Consider the following 18,481-nt stretch of genomic DNA (forward strand, 5'->3'; position numbering starts at 1 on the left):
TGAAGTTGTTTTGCTGGAAAAGAAACAGCCGTGCTAATTTTCCTGACCGCTTTTTGAATTCCCTCAGAGGAAAGCACTCCAGCAACATGAAAACAAAAGTAGATCTTTAAAAATATGCAAGTTTGCTTTCCTGCTTAATTAGCAAGTTACTTAACTTTCCTGGATTAACACTAATAACTTCATCAGTACAGAAGCGTGACCCTTTAAACGTATGTTCCTTTCCAGATATTGCTTCCTAATTTTAGGGGTTTCATGTTGCTGAAAGTATCTGAGCAATCATGTGTGGATATTTTGTAGTCAGAAGTATTTGACCAAGCTCCAGGAGCGGCGTTTCACGCCCTACTTTGAGCATCGCCCAAGCCAGCTGTCGCCCTGGCTCCCTGCAACAGCGCCAGAGTCGTTCTGGCAGGATCGCCGAAACTTCGCCTCCCTCCAACCTGGCTGAAGGCAGGCGGAATGGATCGCCGCGAAATCCCCTCGGAGGCTGACAAAACTCACCAAAATCGTCTCTCCAGTGTCATCGAGGAGGAGGAAGAGCAAGATGCGGCTTACACGATTGTGACAGTCCTGGACAAAGTGGCCAACATTGTTGACAGCGTGCAGGCGAGCCAGAAGAGGATAGAGGAGAAGCACAGGGAGATGGAAAATGCCATCAAGACCATCCAGATTGACATGTTAAAGCTTGCCCAGGCTCATGGCAATACAGGCTTCACGGTGAACAAGTTACTGCAGAAAACCCGCAAAGTCAGCTCCACCATGAAGGAGGTGCGGGCGCGCGTGGAGAGGCAGAGCACCAGCGTGCGGAAGGTGGCAGCAAAACAGGAGGAGATGCTGAGAAAAAACAAATTCCGGGTCGTGATCTATCAGGTAACCATGAACCTCGTTTCTTGTGCTACTGTGGCTTTCCCACCTCCTCTTTGGTACTTCTGGGAGGCGCTGGTTAATGAAGCAAAAGGTGCGGTCTGTCCAACATAGGAGTTATTTTATGCTTTCTTTAACACTGATCTGTGCTCCCCAATGCCTTTCAGCGTGAACCTACTGGCAGCAGCACACAGGGTCTATTATTAGTGTGGGTAGGTTTCTGAGCCAGTCGTGTAAGATTAACTGCAGATCAGCAAGGACTATTTGCTGCCTCTCTGAAGGGTAATATGAGGCAGGCCGTGTAAATCTTGTCATACAAACCATGCCTGACATTCATCTCTGTTATTTTTTTCACCATATTAGGTAGAAGTGCAAATAGCAAAAGTGTTTTCAGGCTCCCTGAAATGCAAATTTTCTTCTAACACTAATTTCAAAACATGGCTTGTTTAACTTGCAGCATTGCCCAGGCCTTCATACTGCTGACAAATTGGGACTTTTTCATTGTCCCAGTCTATAGCAGTATATGTACAAACTGAGGCTCAGACCCATAAACCCTTCATGACAACAAATACTCCCTTGCATGGTCTACCTTGGAAAGGGTTTAACATAGCACTGTTCTTTCCATCACAGTGGGCAAGGAAATAATATAATTTCTTTCACTGACCTTATTCTAGCATATTCATTGTACATTAAAATAATTGCATTTGAAGACAAGTTTCATGGAACAGCATGGTCTCACTTTTATGTGTACAAACAGTGCAGGCAGTTCTGGGGTCTTAACAATGAGTGCTGTGAAACACAGTTGGTCTGATCCTGCCTTTGCTGGAACTTCCCAGCTTCCCAGGTCAGTAGAAAGTAGGAGTGTTTGATATTTTGCCAGAAGCATAGCTGCTCCTCTTTTACCAGCAAGTCACTAAAGCATCTTTCAAATGAGTTGTATTCCTCATTTGGCATTCTTGAAAATACCACCCCTCATGAGTAATACAATGCACCCCCATCACTCAGTTTTACACTGTGATCTTACATCTGTTTGTATATAAATGACATCATTTGCAATGAATGGAGCCGTGTGTTTCACTGAGTTTATTCGCCACGGTGAACAGCTGACAAATTCTTCATAACCTAGCTTTCTTAAAATAGTTCATTTTCCACTACTGGGAAAAAATAGCTGAAAAAAAAAGAGAAAAGGCTGAAAGTAGGCAACATTACCTGTTTAATGTTATGTTAGTACCATATACAGCCAAATTGTGCCTCCCAGATTTTCTGACTGAATGACTAACTATGGTTGTTCAGGAGAAAGTACAGGCCAAATCTGTCCTATTATTACCATTATTGCAAGCTGCATCATCATCATGGAATAGAAAACAGGCACTTTCACTTTCTGCTTGCAAATCATTTCCCAGCTAAAGGTAATAAATCTCTGTGACTCCCCTAGTTAATGACATAATGCCATTTCATTGATGGGCCTTTACCATAATGACTGCAGCAAAATCAATGCTGTGAAAATATTTTTTCTTAAAACAGTATTCATTACATGATGTAAATTCTTCTGCTAGCAAGGCTTGATATGTTTATTTAAAAATATAGTAAAATTTGGTCAAAATGGATTTACATGCAGGTGTAAAGGACAGCTGATGGTATTTTCAGATATTTCATACAAAAGGTCATTCTCCTAATGTGTGCTTTCTCTAAGAATCACCTTCAGTAGGAGTTTATGATCTCTCTCTCCTGGTTTTGCTGGACAAGAATGACCTGCACCCTGTTCTGTATGTTTAATTCTTAGGTGGTACTTTTCAGGAAGGGAAACAGCATTTTTTCCTGTCTTTCTGCTTTCCTCTTCCTACAGTGGTTTAGAACTGTCAGTGAGAATATGAGTGACTCCCTCCTTAACTTCCATCCCTTTTGTAAGGTAGATTGAAGAACCTTTTCCCATTTGCACGGAGGAGAGGCAGATATGTGGATCCCTCTAGGATCTGCCATTTAGCACTTTTCTGGAGAGGGATAACTGCAGCACTACCTGAAACCTGGAACAGTCTAGGTAGGCAAGAGCGCACTGTGACTTCAAGGCACAGGTACACTTAGGAAGGTCTCTTTCGCACAGGTGCAGTGATTTTCACACTGCTGATTTGCACCAGGGTAGGCACACTGCTGCAGGGCCAAGACCTGAATGACTGGGGCTTGGCTAGGATGCGTGGGAGTCTGTTAATAGCTCCAGAACCAGCGTGCTCCCTGCTCAATACGTTACAAATGGCTGTAACCAAGTTGTTTACTCTGTGCCTGTGGTTGGCACCTTTTCTGCAGAGAGGTGTTTTTTCTGATGAACTATTTGGAACATTGTGATGGGGCCAATGACCCATGTGCTGCTGGTGTGGAATCTTCACACGGGCGAGCACATGTGGGTTTTAGTTTTAACTTTTGCCAGAACATCAGTGTATAAGGAAAAAGGAGACACCAATTAAATACTAAAGATTTCCTTTCAAGTGGGTAGCTTTGATCTTATCATTGATGGAGGGAGTAGGCGGGTTGAAAAGGATCATTGGCTGAAGGAGATTGTCCCAAGAGATCTCAGCAATGATGAAAGGAGTTGGCGATATCCTCACATTAAAAAAAGACAAAGTGATCATCCTTGAGCAGAATGATTAGGGAATTGAGAGCATTCATTTTTAGAAGGCCATGTGGTTGAGGAAAAGATTTGGTAGCAGGCAGCTCTCCTCCCCAGGCTGACTGCATGATTAAAAATGCCAGGTTACTTCAGACTTTCTAGTGAAGTCTTTGACCCTGGAGTGCTATGTGCCCTGAGACTATAGTAGGGAATAAAAAGGATGTTGTAGGTTGTACAGATCACTGTTCATTTCTGTTCAGGTTAGTCTGAATAACCAGCTGTAAGAGCTATCATTTCTCTGAAGTCAAAGAGCATTTAACAGTTTAAAACATTCTGACTAAATTATTCAGAAATTAAAGGGGATTTTTTTTTTTTACCCTGAATGAACTTGTTTCATTTGCTTTTCTGCATGTCCTGCAAGTCCCTATTTAAATGGAACTGTACAGGCACCAGAAAGTCCATGTTACTGTTACTGGGCTTTCTGTCTATTATTACTTCACATAAGCACCATAAATGAGTACCTGCTTCCTATGAAGGGACTCATGCATTTGTTTTACTCACTGCTGTCTGACATTTAAAATTAGTGGAGGTGTCATAAACCAAGATTATGGCTTGACTGACCTACACAGCAGGGTTGCAGCTGATTTGTTTGCCCTGTGGTTGCTCCACTGCACACACTGGGAGGGGCTCACAGAAGCAGCCTTGTGTATGCCTCTGATATTATGCATAAATACTAAATAAGTTAAAATGTATGTGTTGTGTCTTGCCCACTGACATTCTGTGGCTATAATGACTTGGACAGTAAGAATGGTGAGATCAAGATGGGGATAATAATCATCTGAAATGGCAGTAGAAATCAGGGTGTCAGGAGCTCAGGAGATTGCCATTAATTTGGTACCATTTGGGCATGAGAATGACAGTCTCAAAAATGGCCCTGCAGAACAAAATCCTTAGTAGAATGGAGTTAAATAGCTCACCCAGAGCAGACTGTGCTAGGTGGCTCATATTTGATCATTTTTCTGTCTTGCAGAAACATAGGAGGTCTTATCCTTTCTCATATTTATGTACCTGGTATCTTACCTCATATCTTACCTAGATAATCTGGAAAAAACAACAGGTGGCAGTGCATTGTGTTGAAATGTGAAGTGGAGCTTGCAATGGGTTTCTGAAGGTGTGTTTCTGTCTTTGTCAACTGTGTAATATCTTCCTTGAAAATCTTGGTACAGAAATGGTGTAAAAAATGTGTTCAAAATTAGAAGCTGTTAGTTCATAGAAAGAAATACAGACAAGACACCAAATTACTTTTATAGCTGGAATAATGTTAATTTTAGTGTCCATGGTGCTAATTCCTGTACTTTTAGTTCTGATCTGAAAGTATAAATGGATGTCTTCAGTGCTGAAGACAACAGGGTCTGTACAAAACTGCCTTCTAGAACTCATGGGAAGACAGGAAACCCAAATTGTTATTAAAGTACAGCCTGAAAACCTAATGGGGAAAAAAATAGTGTGAATTGACTGACTACCTCTGACAGCAGAACACTGGCCTCAGCAGCCCAGCGACACAGGGCCTTTGTTGGAGTCTTGTGGCAGAAACCTTATAAATATTTTTACAGCTGGGATAGGTAATTGCCTTTGCTGAGAAAACAGAGAAGAAAATAAACCCAATTATTGTGTCAGAGAGTGTCATGAGAGCCCTTTGTTTGTATTGTTGAGCCCAGTGCTCCAGTTCAAAGTGCAGGGCTGGCCCCGTGCTGTGCAGCCGCCACTAATGGAGAAGCTATCAACCAGCTAAAGAAAAAGTGTGTTTCTAGTGACATGTTTTCAGGCAATGAGGAGAAAGAAAAAGTTAAAAAAATATTTAAAAAGCAGATGTTGGGCTGCTTCTATGTTCCTAAAATGAAATGGTTTGCATATTTCACAGGACTTTGTCCATACAAGCTGGACTCAGCACCACTGGATCTGGTGCCCCCAGGCCTGTTCCTTTGGGTTGATCCTCACAAGGGGACAGGCTGTCCTCTTTGCAGAGCTGCCATTGACTTTTCTCCACCTATTAGCACTGAGTGGTGGAAACAGCTGATCTTGGTTTACATTTGCACTGGGTGCAGCTGTTCAGGGCTTCCCTTGGGGCTGAGAACTCCCCTCCCTTCTCTTGGGGCTGCCCTGCAAGTCAGCAAAGGAGTGCAGTTACAACATGAGCCTCCTGTGTCATGTCTCTTCTCCATAGTCCTAGAGGCTCCTAGAATTGCCACCAGGAGCTGAGGCTGGCTGCTGTGGGCATGTGTATCTGAGAATGGAATCATAGAATCACTTAGGTTGGAAAATTCCTCTTGAGATCATCAAATCCAGCTGTTCAGCAAAACCCTTCATTCCTCAGGCACAGATTTGGGAATGGACTTGACTGGGGACATGCAGCTGAGATTCATAGTCTCAACACCACTGAAGATAGCCAAGCTTGCAATTAGCCCCTTAGTACAGGAAAAAAGTTGATCAAAACAGCACAGGAACAGAGACGAGGAATATGTGAAGCCACAAACTGGAAGTTTAGGATCTGGGACAGGACTCATGTTGCCAGGCATTAATTTGACATCAGTAACACAGATGTTTGTACATTTGGCCTGTATGTTCCTTTTCAAGTAAGCAGAGAGAAGTGTGAGGAACCTGATTCTCCCAGCCTGTTGCAGACATTTACTTCTGGATGCAGTTCCTACTTTATAAGTATCTGGTCTCCCCATATAGTTTAAGTGTTGTCCAGAAATGAGTTCATATGGAGTTCTCACTTGTGCTTGAGAACTCTTCTGTTGTCTAGCTGACTTGTAGGAATAGTCACCATGTGATGAATGAATGAATCAAAACATATACCAAATATCTTTTTTCTGTCCCATCACACCTTGTGATTCTTTTTCCCCTTCACTTGCAAGGGACTTCCAGAAAACTTGGGAATGAGGAATTTCACCAGTTTGATTGCAAGCCTGCAAACTGACCTGCAGAGCTATTCCCTGGTCTAGTTCCATAAAGCAATAGCAGAGCAGAGAAAGCATGAAGCTTTTGTTTTCCCCTGAAGCTGCAGTCGTCCTTTTTGTGCAGCACGTGGTAGCCTGGAGCCAAGGGCTTCTCCACTGATGTGGTGTAAGTGGGAACTGGTTGCTCATTGACTGCTGCAAACCACAGACAGTGATAATCGGGAAAATGAGATGAGTTCCTTTGTAGTCATTGTATGCTGGTGGTTGAATTAATGAATTTCTGTCAGAATTTAAATAAAAGGGATGTGTATTAGGCTTCACAAAAGAGAAATGAAGGGAGTTGACTGTTCCAGACTGGTTTTCCATTGTGTAAAAATAATTCTAAATGCAGCAACAGCACTTAGCCATAAAGTCTTATATGCTGAAGTGTTTACCTTATAAAATTTCTTAGGTGGCCTTTTAAAATAATCCTGTTTGTCTCTCATCTGAGCAGTTTTCTGGCCTGCTGTCAGAGATTCTGGAATGACATACTTGCAGAAGAAATGAAGGGATCACTTGAGATTTATAAAGCTTCACTCTTAACTGTTAGAATATGATTAAAAGTACTGAATGATTTCTAATTGGTTATTCATCAGTGGTTTCATGTTGATTCAGAGTGCAATTTCAAGGAGGTGTTTTAATGATTTACCTTGGCTACCAGTCTGAATAACAAATCATTCATCCAACATGCAAATTTCTAAGATTTGTTTAAAACATGGTGGCAGTGCAGTTTCCTGCCCATAAGCTGCCCATCATTTGCATCACCAGTTGTCATAGACACAGCAGCAGTGCCAGAGCAGGCTCTGGGCTCCCTTTGACCATTTTGCTGCTTCGTGCTCTGCTTCAGAATTGTCAGGTGATCACCAGTCAGTCCCATCTGTGCTTGTGTTAATCATCACCTGCACTTTCCGTGTCATACACCCCAAGGCTGAAAGATCATTTGCTGTGACCTTTTCCCTGGGCAACACAATGACTCCATGTCATGGAGTTTCATCACTCTCTCCTCCCTACTTATTCTGTGAGAAGTTTCTTTAAGACCATTTTGAGTCTTGATTTTATATATACAATACATAATTAAATACATATACATATATGTTATTTTAGATATATAAAAATGAATTATTTATTTATTCATTCTGATTTTCTGGTTTTTTTTTATTTTAAAAAGCTTTTTTCTGCTAAAGTGTTGATTGAAATTAGGTAATGATTGAGAGCTAATAACTGTTGCCTTTATTAAAGCTGTTTAGAGTTACAGTTTCAAGATATTTAGAAAGAGAACGGAAAACCAGTTTATAGCATTTCTTGAAATATTTACATGCAATACAGTGCATTACCTTTTTTCCTCTCTGCCAATTTTGGAAGCCCAGTCTGAGTATTGAAATACAAATCTTTGAATGCATATACAAAAAGCCACAAAAGGACAAGGGATGTAAAGCTCTTGAATTGGCTACATTCATTAAAATGCCCTCATATTCCATTATTGTTTTCTTCTCAAATGACATAAAATTATTACTGAAATTATAATTTTAAATGTTCACGTACTTAAGAAAAGCCTAAGCATTGTTTTACAGTGACAGTATGTCGCTGCTTTGCTTAGCAAATCAAGTGAACTCTAAATGAAAAACAAACATCTTCTTAAGGAAAATAAAAGTACTACTGCTATTAATTATTGATCCCATCTGTGCTCCCAAAGAGTGGAAATTTAGCTAGTAAGTTTTTGAGGGAATCTTTTCAACAACTCTTTTTTCTTTTCCCAGCCTGGCAGTCCTTGCTGAAGGCATGACCTTCTTCCAGCAGCCCCCTTTGGCTCCTAGGGCAGCAATAAGTGAAGGCTGCTTTTAGAGCCAACCCGATCTTTGCCAGGACACCACAGCTGCAAAATACCTGAGACATTGCTAAACAATTTGCTCTGCCATTTGCCCCTTTCTCTTCCCAGAGAAGAGGAGAGCCTGACTGTGCAGCCAGGGTTATCAAGCAGGCACATTCTGAAACAGCTTTTTCCCCTGTGTGCTTCAGTTATCTGAGCATTGCCACCTTGAGAGTCTCATAGAGTTGATTGGAGGCATTGCCACATTTAAGATTATTTACCTACTGGTTTTAAAGTTTCAGCGCAGTGGAAAAGTCAGCACGTTTCCCTTTGCATGGTTGAGGAGCAGGTGCATTAGCCTTCCCTCATAAATGCTTTACTATAGCCTATGGGAAAAAATGCTACTGCTTTGATCCCTTCCTTTGGTTAGAATACGCCTGCAGTGCCTGCAAAATGGTCACTGTTCCCCCCCATGGGTGCTGAGCAGCCAGAATTTTGGCAGCTGATGGAAAGTCTGAAGAGCAAAAGGAGGGTTTGAAAGACACAGGCTATGTCCCCTTGAAAATTTTCTAATTGTGAATGAAATTGAAATGAGAGCAGGGGGTGAAAATACCAGTGATGGAGTCAGACTCTGTTAGGTTTCAATGCCATGCTGGTCTTCTTCATCAAAGCTGAGGGTTACTTATATCTTTACTTTGTATTCAGCCAGGCCCTTAAGAACTCAAAATTCTTTGGCTTGGCATATTTGAGAGGTTAAATACTCAGAAAATAGGAAAAAACAAAGTTCAGGTTTAAGATGCTTCCTTAGCAATTTTGCCATGCCAGGGGCTTCACCAGCCACTTCTGAATTGTGCAGTTGTTCTGTTATGGTGTTAGACATCTAAGTTTTGTTTGTTAAAATTTGTCCTTAAGCAGTGGATCTAAATACCCTGCACCTACAACTGCAAAGGTCTCCAGGATTTTCCCTTACCATTCAATCAATGCTTTCAGTCCCTTCTTTGCTACCACAAAACCTTAAGTCTTTCTCATTTCAGGCTTCATGTCCTTGTAGACACAAGCATTTCTCCAAAACATTTCCAGTTTCAACACAGCATCTAATCTGACTCGTTTGTCCCCTCCCTCCTCCTACACCCATTCATGACACACAATCCCTCTTCTCAGCCCCCTTGTCCCCTGATAACGTTCAGCTCTACAAGCAAGGTACCTGAGCCATGACATGCTTGCTCAGATGAGCAAGCTTGGGAGGGACAGACAGAATGACTCAAAACACAGCCAGCTTCACAGAAGAGCACTAATTTCTCTGCGTCAGAACCCAGCTCTGTTCTCAAATTGGTGGAAAATGCCTTAATGTTTCTGTGCTAGTGGAGGGGCCATGTAAGGATGAGAAGGTGGGAGATGCATAATATGAGTATGTGTGTTACACTTGTACAAATCAAAGACAATTTCCAAATCAAACACTTACATGACAGATTTACCAACTTTTTTCTTGGAAGAGAAGGAAAAACTATTGTTTCAAAGGTCTAAGTTTGTTTGCAGTGTGTTGAATGGTGGATAACATTTCAGGAGATTATGTCCAATGAGCAATTATGGCAAACAAACACACAAGGACCAGTGTGAGCACCCTCTGCAGGTGCTCCTTCTAGGAGGAGTGATGAAAGGGAAAGGGAATGCTCAGCTTCCACAGATTTGTCTTCTGATTCTGGCCTGTGCATGTCTTTGTGGTTTTCAGTAGACGAGGCAAGCATAGTACATGTCCTATGTATTAACTGATAGACAGCCCCTATGACTGCATGCCTCTTTCCTCAAGAAATCATGTTTAAAATAATTGACTGATTAGTGTAATATTTTACTGTGAAATAACCTCCTGTCCTCATTTTAGACCCTCCCTTACCTCCCATGAGTGGTGGTGGTGGGTACAAGTTCTTCCTAGCAAAATGCTTAAGCAGATTTTTAACAAAAAGCTTGAAAGCAGCAGCATCAATGGCTCAACTCCCTTCTCATCCTCCCCAAAGACTGGACTGCCCAGTCCTGATATTCCCAGTCCCATCTGCTTTATAGACAAGGAGGAAGCTCATCCAATTTAGGACACTATTCTGTGCTGCTGAAATCAGTAGGTGTTTGGTCTTTTGGTTTTAGTGAGCTTTTAAGGAGCTGGTAGCTATATGCTTTGACTCTGTCTGTGTCCCACTTGGTACTAAAGCTTCCTGTTCCTGCCTTAGGAAGGATGAGCTCCTCTCTTCTCTCTGCCCCATGGATATCTAGTGATAAGAAGAAATGAGTTAGGAGCAGGAGAGAGAGAAATGAAGCACATGAAAAAGCTCACCTACTGAGCCTAAATCAATGAATTTTTATTCTGAAACCTTCCTAACATGCTAGACAGGCTCACTAATACTTTCCACTTCGGTAACATCCAGAAATCTTGAGAGGAGATAGAAACTCACACTAATCTTTTGCCTTGCTACATTTGATTCTGCAAGATGTGTGCAGAGACCAAGGAAAAGAAGAAAATCAAAGATTTGGCAAAGTTCATGCTGGGAGTCTGTATGAGAATGAAAATGTTTCTGAGGATCTGCATGCAGCTCTAGTTTCTGTGTCTCATCTACAAGAACTTCATCTCACATGTTCTTGTTCATAACTTTTGATACTAACGTGAGTAGGAAAGATAAAGTGCTCTCTTCTGTAGCTAACAGACTAAAAGTAAACACAATAAAAATCTAGCAACTGACAAAAAGTACAGACAAATTCTTCTTCCAAAGGAAGACAAATATTGCAGAGAAAATAGTGTCTCTGCCTTCCCTCTTTTTAAAAAGTAATCTTCATATGAAAGGCAAATTCCTCTCCCCATATTGTATTCGTCTCTGTATGTACTGAAATTTCAGAATATTCATTCTGGAAATAGTTTTGTTACCATTTCAGCTGAAGGAACGGGGTATAATTTAAAAACATTTTAAGGAATTACTATCCAGCTGTGTTTTTAGTTAATTTTCAGGAAAAAAGATATTATGTTTATGTGTAGAAGTCTTTATATAATTAATGTTAATTTGCACGTTAATGAAGATTATTAGCAAAGCATTGTAGTTTTGTTCCTGCTGATTTTGACAGATGAGTTGAACAACATTCTGCTGTAATCAATGTAACATAATTTGTCCCTATTTTTTCTAAGCATTAGCAACTATTTTAGTAGAGGGTTTTTATTGAAGCCAAGGCATGATGAGAGGCCCTAAAGTGGGCTTTATCTGTCAAATAGCTCAATGTATGTTATTTTATGTAAAATAACATGACTCACTACTAATGAGTCACTGTGAAAAATGACAGACATCTTTTTGGCCAGAAAGATGTTCACAGCAAAATATTCAGTTGGCCTTACTTGCTATTCATGGGTTCACAGCTTCAAGATCTCTCCTATTGTCTACATTAGGATGATAATACTAAGGGCAGGTCCTGACGCTGCCGTGCCCCAGAAATCAGCTGATGTGGTTAGTACTAATGAGAAACAGCTTAGACAAGTGTCACACAGCTGTTGTACATATAGCTGTTTGCACCCCAAGGGGCTGCTCCTCCTGGGAGAAGAGCACAGGCACGTGCATGAAAAAAGCTGGTAGGGAAGAAGGGGCTGGCATTGTCTATCTCGGACCCCTTCTACAAGTTACAGTTCTTCTGCTCTGCATGCACTGCACTTCTAGATAGAAGTAACTCACTGACACTGAGCCACAAATTTGTACTGTCCATGCAGATCAGGGAAACAGGTTTCTTAGGAGATTCTCCCTGTTCATATAAATCCTTCATTGCCATAAACTTTTTTACCTTTTTTTTTTCCTCTCGGATGTCCTTAACCACTAGCTCATTCTTGGTAAATTTTTGGTTTACTGTGGGCAGTTTTGGAAGTTTTCCATGTTTTTGAGCTTTGATCCTCTAGCAATTTTTCTTTGGAGAGGCTGCATGAATTCCTAGGGCTAAGATATCTAGGATAGTCACCATTTCCAAGCATACTCCTGATACACATTAGATGTGTCATATAAATACATAATTCTGCATGCTCAAACAGGCCACCAAATTCACCACAGGAGACAGAGGTGCTTGCTCAGGAATATCATGCATTTCCAGATGGAACAAATCATATTTACCTCAGTGATGGTGCAGGTGCTGAATGAATTTTGTGCTACTGAGTTTACCAAATAATATCTCCCTGCTTTACTGATTTGTCCTCTTGTGCAGCCAGCACATGTAAGTTAATATGTTGAGGTTCATTCCCTTCTGGGCAGCAACAGCAGTATTTGCTAAGTTGCAAACAGTCAAAAAATGCACAATTGTCTTGGTAATAGTAGTAGACTGAGGCTACTTGTATCATTGAGATATTTGCTTGGATAGTGTTCAGCTGACACAATTCCAAGAGCCTTTTTTGTCTACAGTGTCTGCTTTTATTGGTGAGGATTAATGGATCTAGGTCTGATCCAGAGCAGCAGCAAAGCTCCAAAAAAAAAAAAACAAACAAACAAACAAAAGAAGACCTAGACAAGTCTGGTCTGAAAGAAAACTATTAGAGGCCAGGACTCATAGGACCATTGCATTAATTATTTTAGGTAGAACCACAGTGAAAAGAAATTTTTAATCAGGGATATAATATCTTTAAAGAACTTGGCACAGATTTCTTTTGCCATTTGTGTTCTGCATAGATTGGGTATGATGGTACAAGCCTATCTTACTTTGCTGCAGTATTATATTTCAGTTAGTACTTATTAACTGCAAGCCAACCAAAAAAAAACCACCTTGAACTACCATCATTTTGAAACACATGTGCTGGAAAATGACTCTCTGCTTTTATTCACAGGAGGAAACTGAGTGTCCTTCATCTCTCTCTGTTATCAAAGAGATGACAGCAGGTGAAACTATAGAGGACGATTTCTTCCCACCTGATGATCTGTCTTCTGATGAAGAATATTATATCGAAGAAAGCAAAGCAACCAAGTTCAAAAAATCAGGCATGAGGCGCATTGATGACATCAAAAAGGCATTTTCAAGGGAAAATATCCAAAAGACAAGGCAAAATTTTGGCAAGAAGGTAAACAGGCTTCAAACTAGGATAGTAACCCCTGAGAGGAGAGAGAGGATCAGGCAGTCAGGAGAGAGACTGAGACAATCTGGGATAAGGATCAAGAAAACCATTTCACAAGCTGCTCCAACAAAGGAGACATTCAAGATCCACAAAAAAAGTAAAGAGCGAACAGGAGCTGAAGGTCAGGAGGGGATCCAGGAAGCCAGTGTACACATCGCCTCTGAGCTCCCAGCAGCAGAGCCCTTCACTGAAGAAATCTCTTACACAGAAGTGATCACTAAGGTAAAGAAAGACAAGAATAGTGCAACAAAAGGTGCTTCCCAGTCAACTGAAATAGGGGTGACTATCCCAGAAGTTGTCCTTAAGCAGGAAAGAAAAGAAGGAAGAGGAGGAGGAGGTGACGATGACGTCCCTTTGCTAGACTTAAAGCAATCAGTATAAGGAGTCAATGAGCACATACCCCATACTGTCCTCACTGAGCAAGAGAGAACACAGTATATACTCACTCAGCTTTAGAAAAATGTGTGAATTTGTGTTATATCACAAACCCGTGTTGGTGTTGTTCTGCCATCCACACAGATGTCTGTAGTGTTGTCTTCCTGACAAAAGTCAAGCCATGCAAACTGAATGAAGGGGCTCCCCCTCTGTCTCGGCGTGTGCCGATAGCCATCAGTAACCCCAGTGGAACTCACGGTGTCAAAGGGAGATGGGAATCTGCTGCATTTCCAAGACTGATTTAGCAGTCACTTTACAGCCTACTCACTCTCATCGTTTCATGTGCAACAGAATAAAATTTATTTCCATTACGTTATACCAACTCATCTAATCAGAAAACAATAACAAAACTATTACTTCATATTAGCAAAAGGAAGAACTATGAAAAAAGTCATTTAGTTGTGCAAATATTATCACTTAAGGACCCTTACAGAAAAAGAAGGAAAAGCATATTCCTGCTTTACCCATGTACGAAAAAATATGGCAAGAATTATAGGGTTTTGAGTAAATTGTGTTTTTCTTAGTAGAAAAAAGAAACTCCTGAAATGACTACAGGTTATTTCCAGACTTCTGGAATAGGAAGGTTCACTGTAAGTAAGCAACGTGTTTTGTGTATTTATGAAGTAAGAATAAAAAAGAAGGCACATTAAATATGGAATAGCAGGAGGAAAAAGGAAGAAGGTATCGTATTCATGTTTTGGAAAGAGGAGATTGTGAGAAAGGCAATTATATGAAGCAGTAAAAATGGAATAAGATGAATGCATAGGTTCTGGATAAATTGAGAGACAAATTAGAATATTATAACTACAGTTTCCTTGAGATTTTTTAGAAAATTATTCTTTACAGAGGGTCATAGGTTTTATGATTATAACTGACCAGACAAGGGAATTGTTTTGTTTCCCAATCTCTGTGTTTTTTCCGAGCTTCACTGCAACTAAAATCTATTCTACAAAGTCACAGATGTACAGGGCCAATCCATAACCCAATTATTTTTTTTCCTATCATCCTCATTATTGACCAGTCACAGCCTCAGGGATTATGAGACAGACACCCTTTGGACTATGGAATGCTGTTTATTTGCAACTCTCAGGAGCCAGTGCCCTGACATCAGATATGTTTGTAAACATGACTGCTACGTTGACATGGGTGCAGGACTGTATTGCTCTCTTCATTCTTAAATGGAGTTGCCTTCAAAGCACTTATCTAAAGCAATGTTAGTCATTACTATCTGTGTGAAACTTGTACAGTATTGCCAAAAGCTGTATGATTGTATTTAATATCTCGGGTTCATTTTAACGGAAGAGCATAACTTGGTTATCTATATACATTGTTTGAAGACTTCCAGCTAATTGTTAATCTATCATTCAAATATAATTAGTTTGATTTCAAGTATTCTGCCTGCCAGTTCTTTCATTTAGATTGGTGTACATCCCACTTGAAGTGAAACAGCTTTAGCAATAGTAACCAGGGAACACTGGTTGGGGAAGGTCAATGTTTTACTGGATCAGTGACATTTCAAATCAAATGAATGTTGTCAGATTGGGAGCAGCAACTCCACTGAGTGGAAGGGCAGGATAGACCAAGAGAAGGAGATGAGGAAAGGAACACATTTCTGTCAATGGTAAATTGTTCATCTCCACTCTACTATAATCACATGCAAAAAGGAAAGAGCATTTGCTTGAAGGATATAGTGAAGGTTTTGTTTGGTGTTCTTTACTAGTGATAAGAAGCCTTTTTGGAGCAAAGTCACTTTATGTTCATCAGTTCTGTATAAAACTCTAACTATCTTCAGTGAAATACTGTATGATTTTTCTGGTTCTTCAGTCATATGGCCTGCATTCTGTTCTGCAAGATTTGACATTTTTCTAAACTGATAAACAGGGTTTAGTTATTGAAATGAAAATTTTGATGTTTAAATAAGCTATTTCTTTGCATTTTTATACAGCAGAACACTATGTGATACAACATCATTGCCTATAGATTTTCTTCATATAGCATTTAATTTTCTCATTTTGCTTGACAAAGAAAAGAAGTGATGCAGTTTCCATGGAGCATATCATGTAGCACCAGATATAACATCTATCAAATATCTATTTTTTAATGTTTACTTCTAGCTTTTTTAATGCTTACTTCTAGCTTCAATTGGTCTCAGCATGATTTGTTTCATAGCAAGTAGTGAATTCTTCAGGTGTGTAAAGTATTTCAATGTACATCTTTTATTTTAAATTACTATCACTGTTACTGACCTGACTTTTACATGTACCAAGAGATCAAAGTTAAATTATTCCATATCCCCTCATAAAGGTAGGGGAGGGGGAAAGCACTATGGTTTGCAACCTCAGTTTCTGTGGAACAGCGCAGACCTTTGCTGCTTGAAGTCTCCCCCATCTTTTTCATAATTTCCAAGATCAATGATCATGAAGCCAAATCCTTCAACCTTCTCAGAAAAAAAGTTCTCAATGAAATTGGTTGATGTACAGCTGCACTGCAGGGAGGTCTGGTCTATTTTTTTGGCACAGTTGGTTTCACTTGAAAAGATAATCTTGCCGGCACTGTTGCTCCTAGCTAAATGGAAAAAAGGGACCCTGTCCTTGTCTGCTCTGTCTTCCAAGAAGAAAGCTGGCACTCTGTACTTCGTTGTGGGTGTGAGTGTGAATATCAAACTTCCTCATGGAATAAACCTCACAGTTGCTAACTGCAGAGTAAAACTGGCTGTGCAAAGGGATGAACTACTTTCTTAGACACTTGCTATGCAAAAATTAAAAGTGTTTACAAGGAGAAAAAAAAATATTAACAAAGTCCTGACTGCAAGTCCTTCTTTCACAACATCCAACAACAATTTATTTTGTTTTGAATTTGTGCTAGTGAAAGAAGCCAAACACATTTTCTGCCAATAGCCATCTGTCTATTAAAAGAAGTATTACTCATCCTTCAGTTACAGGGTAGACAGCAGTCATGGTTAACACAAAAGTACTTCAACCATTCCAGGTGAAGTATGGACTGTGGGTTGTCTTCTTTTTTTAAACTAAACTGATGCAAAATACAGAACAAAAAGCAGTTAAGATGTTTGAGTTTGCACTAAGGCAAACAGAATGAGTACTAATAGAGCAAAAATGGTGTTCAGATGTGTTTACTCTGTGAAAACTTAAAAACCTTCCTTCCTGCTAATAATGGGGGGTGTGCATACCTTCCTTACAAGTGGATATAGGTTTAGAGATTAGTTAATAGGTGCAAAAGGTACTTGTGCAAAGATAAACACTTCTGTTTCTATGATTGTTTGCATTAAAAAGTTATTGTTCAAGCAAATGGTTGCAGCCATTATTAAAACCACCCGGCAAGTTTAGAAATGCAAAATCAAAGGAACTGTATATTGATTTATATGCAGATAAACATAAAACTTTACCATGCATTTAATTATCTTGTCATTACAGCTTTAACAAGGCTATGGATGATGAGATTTTAACTACAAAGTTGAATTTAAAATAATTATATTATGAAAAATTATTGCATTAAAAAGAAAGATAACATCTACAAGAGAACCACCATAAGATGTCAGAGCAGTTGTCACTATCACAAGCCCTTTTTTATGTAGTGCTTCCATTGTGAGCAAGTTAGTTGATTATATTCTCACCTGCTTTATAAGAGTTGCCAAATTTACACCTGCAGCTGTTTTCCCTCTGATATTCCCAGGGTAAATAAATGCAGTATTTTTGCTGTGAACAGAGTAAGCTAATTTATGTGCAACTAACATAATCTCTACGTTTCACCTGCCAATTCCCACCCTGCTGTGAGAAGGCAGCAACCACTTTGACAGTAACAATGCAATACTGGCTGCAGCTTCATCCTACTTGGTGGCTCTTTCTTCCATAGCTGTCCGTCCTTACTTAGAGCTGCAGAGCAGTGCAACACCCCTCAAAGTCCAGTGATCAGGATTCTGCACTGTTCTCAGATGCAAAGAGAAGATGTAGGTCAGGTCTGTTCTCCGAGGCTTTCTGTAGACAGGGCAGCAGTACACATTTCCATGTTGCCTCCTCGCGTCGCTTGGCGCTGTCGTGCTCACCGCGTACACGTGGACCACGGGAAGGCTCGTGAACAGCACCTGAGAAGGTCAAAAGATATACAGGGCTCAGCAGTACAGAAGCAGGACAGGGTGTCTGAATTCTGAACACTAGAGCTAGATTCAGTGATGGCCTTCAGCAAAAGCACCTCAGCAGAGTACATGTGAGAGTACAAGTCCTACACTCACTAATATGTCGACACTAACTTTAAGCCAATAGCAGCTCAGGGACAACAGCCACCAGGAAGCCTGATGGAAGGAAAGGAGAGCAGAAAAGCAGAAACATGGAAACCTGCATGCTGTGGAGGTAGATGGAAAAATGTCAGGGTGGTTCTAGGAGAGACAGCAACCATTGCCTTTTTTCCCTTCCTTTGCCCCTTTCACTGGTGTCTCCCATTCTTTCCCCACCTCTTTTTTCCTGAATGTCAGGACTAGAGCTACAAAAACCAAGCCGCAAACCTCCTTGTTACCTCCATACTGCTGACAGTGGAGCTTCTAACATCCAAGGTGCTTCTTGGGCATTTATCCAAACTTGATCACCTCAGGTCTTCCACCAAGATATTCATTGTAAGGGGATAAAACAGACTCAGATCCAAGAGCAACATGG

General features: G+C 40.4%; 2 protein-coding genes across 2 annotated transcripts in view; one reads left to right on the forward strand and one right to left on the reverse strand.

Annotated features, from left to right (window-relative positions):
* Positions 1–78: 78 nt before the first annotated feature.
* On the forward strand, positions 79–15,206 carry CAVIN4 (caveolae associated protein 4). Its single transcript, XM_030943991.1, has 2 exons — positions 79–867; positions 13,098–15,206. Exons 1-2 carry the CDS (start codon positions 457–459, stop codon positions 13,761–13,763), a joined length of 1,077 nt encoding a protein of 358 aa, XP_030799851.1. The 5' UTR covers positions 79–456; the 3' UTR covers positions 13,764–15,206.
* A 2,399-nt stretch (positions 15,207–17,605) lies between these two features.
* The window catches only part of LOC115901253 (dynein heavy chain 5, axonemal-like), a 148,004-nt gene continuing 147,128 nt past the window's right edge, over positions 17,606–18,481 (reverse strand). The window contains exon 77 of the mRNA XM_030943735.1: positions 17,606–17,916. Within this exon, the coding sequence (XP_030799595.1) occupies positions 17,698–17,916 (219 nt within the window). The 3' untranslated portion in view covers positions 17,606–17,697. The remainder of the gene's footprint in view (positions 17,917–18,481) is intronic.

Source organism: Camarhynchus parvulus, chromosome 2 (genome assembly GCF_901933205.1).
Source record: "Camarhynchus parvulus chromosome 2, STF_HiC, whole genome shotgun sequence".
NCBI lineage: Eukaryota > Metazoa > Chordata > Aves > Passeriformes > Thraupidae > Camarhynchus > Camarhynchus parvulus.

Bases quoted from the DNA above. Each gene is read 5' to 3' on its own strand.
- CAVIN4 (XM_030943991.1), top strand. From the start codon at position 457: ATGGATCGCCGCGAAATCCCCTCGGAGGCTGACAAAACTCACCAAAAT. The intron at 868-13,097 runs GTAACCATGAAC...TTTTATTCACAG, and splicing joins TCCGGGTCGTGATCTATCAG to GAGGAAACTGAGTGTCCTTC.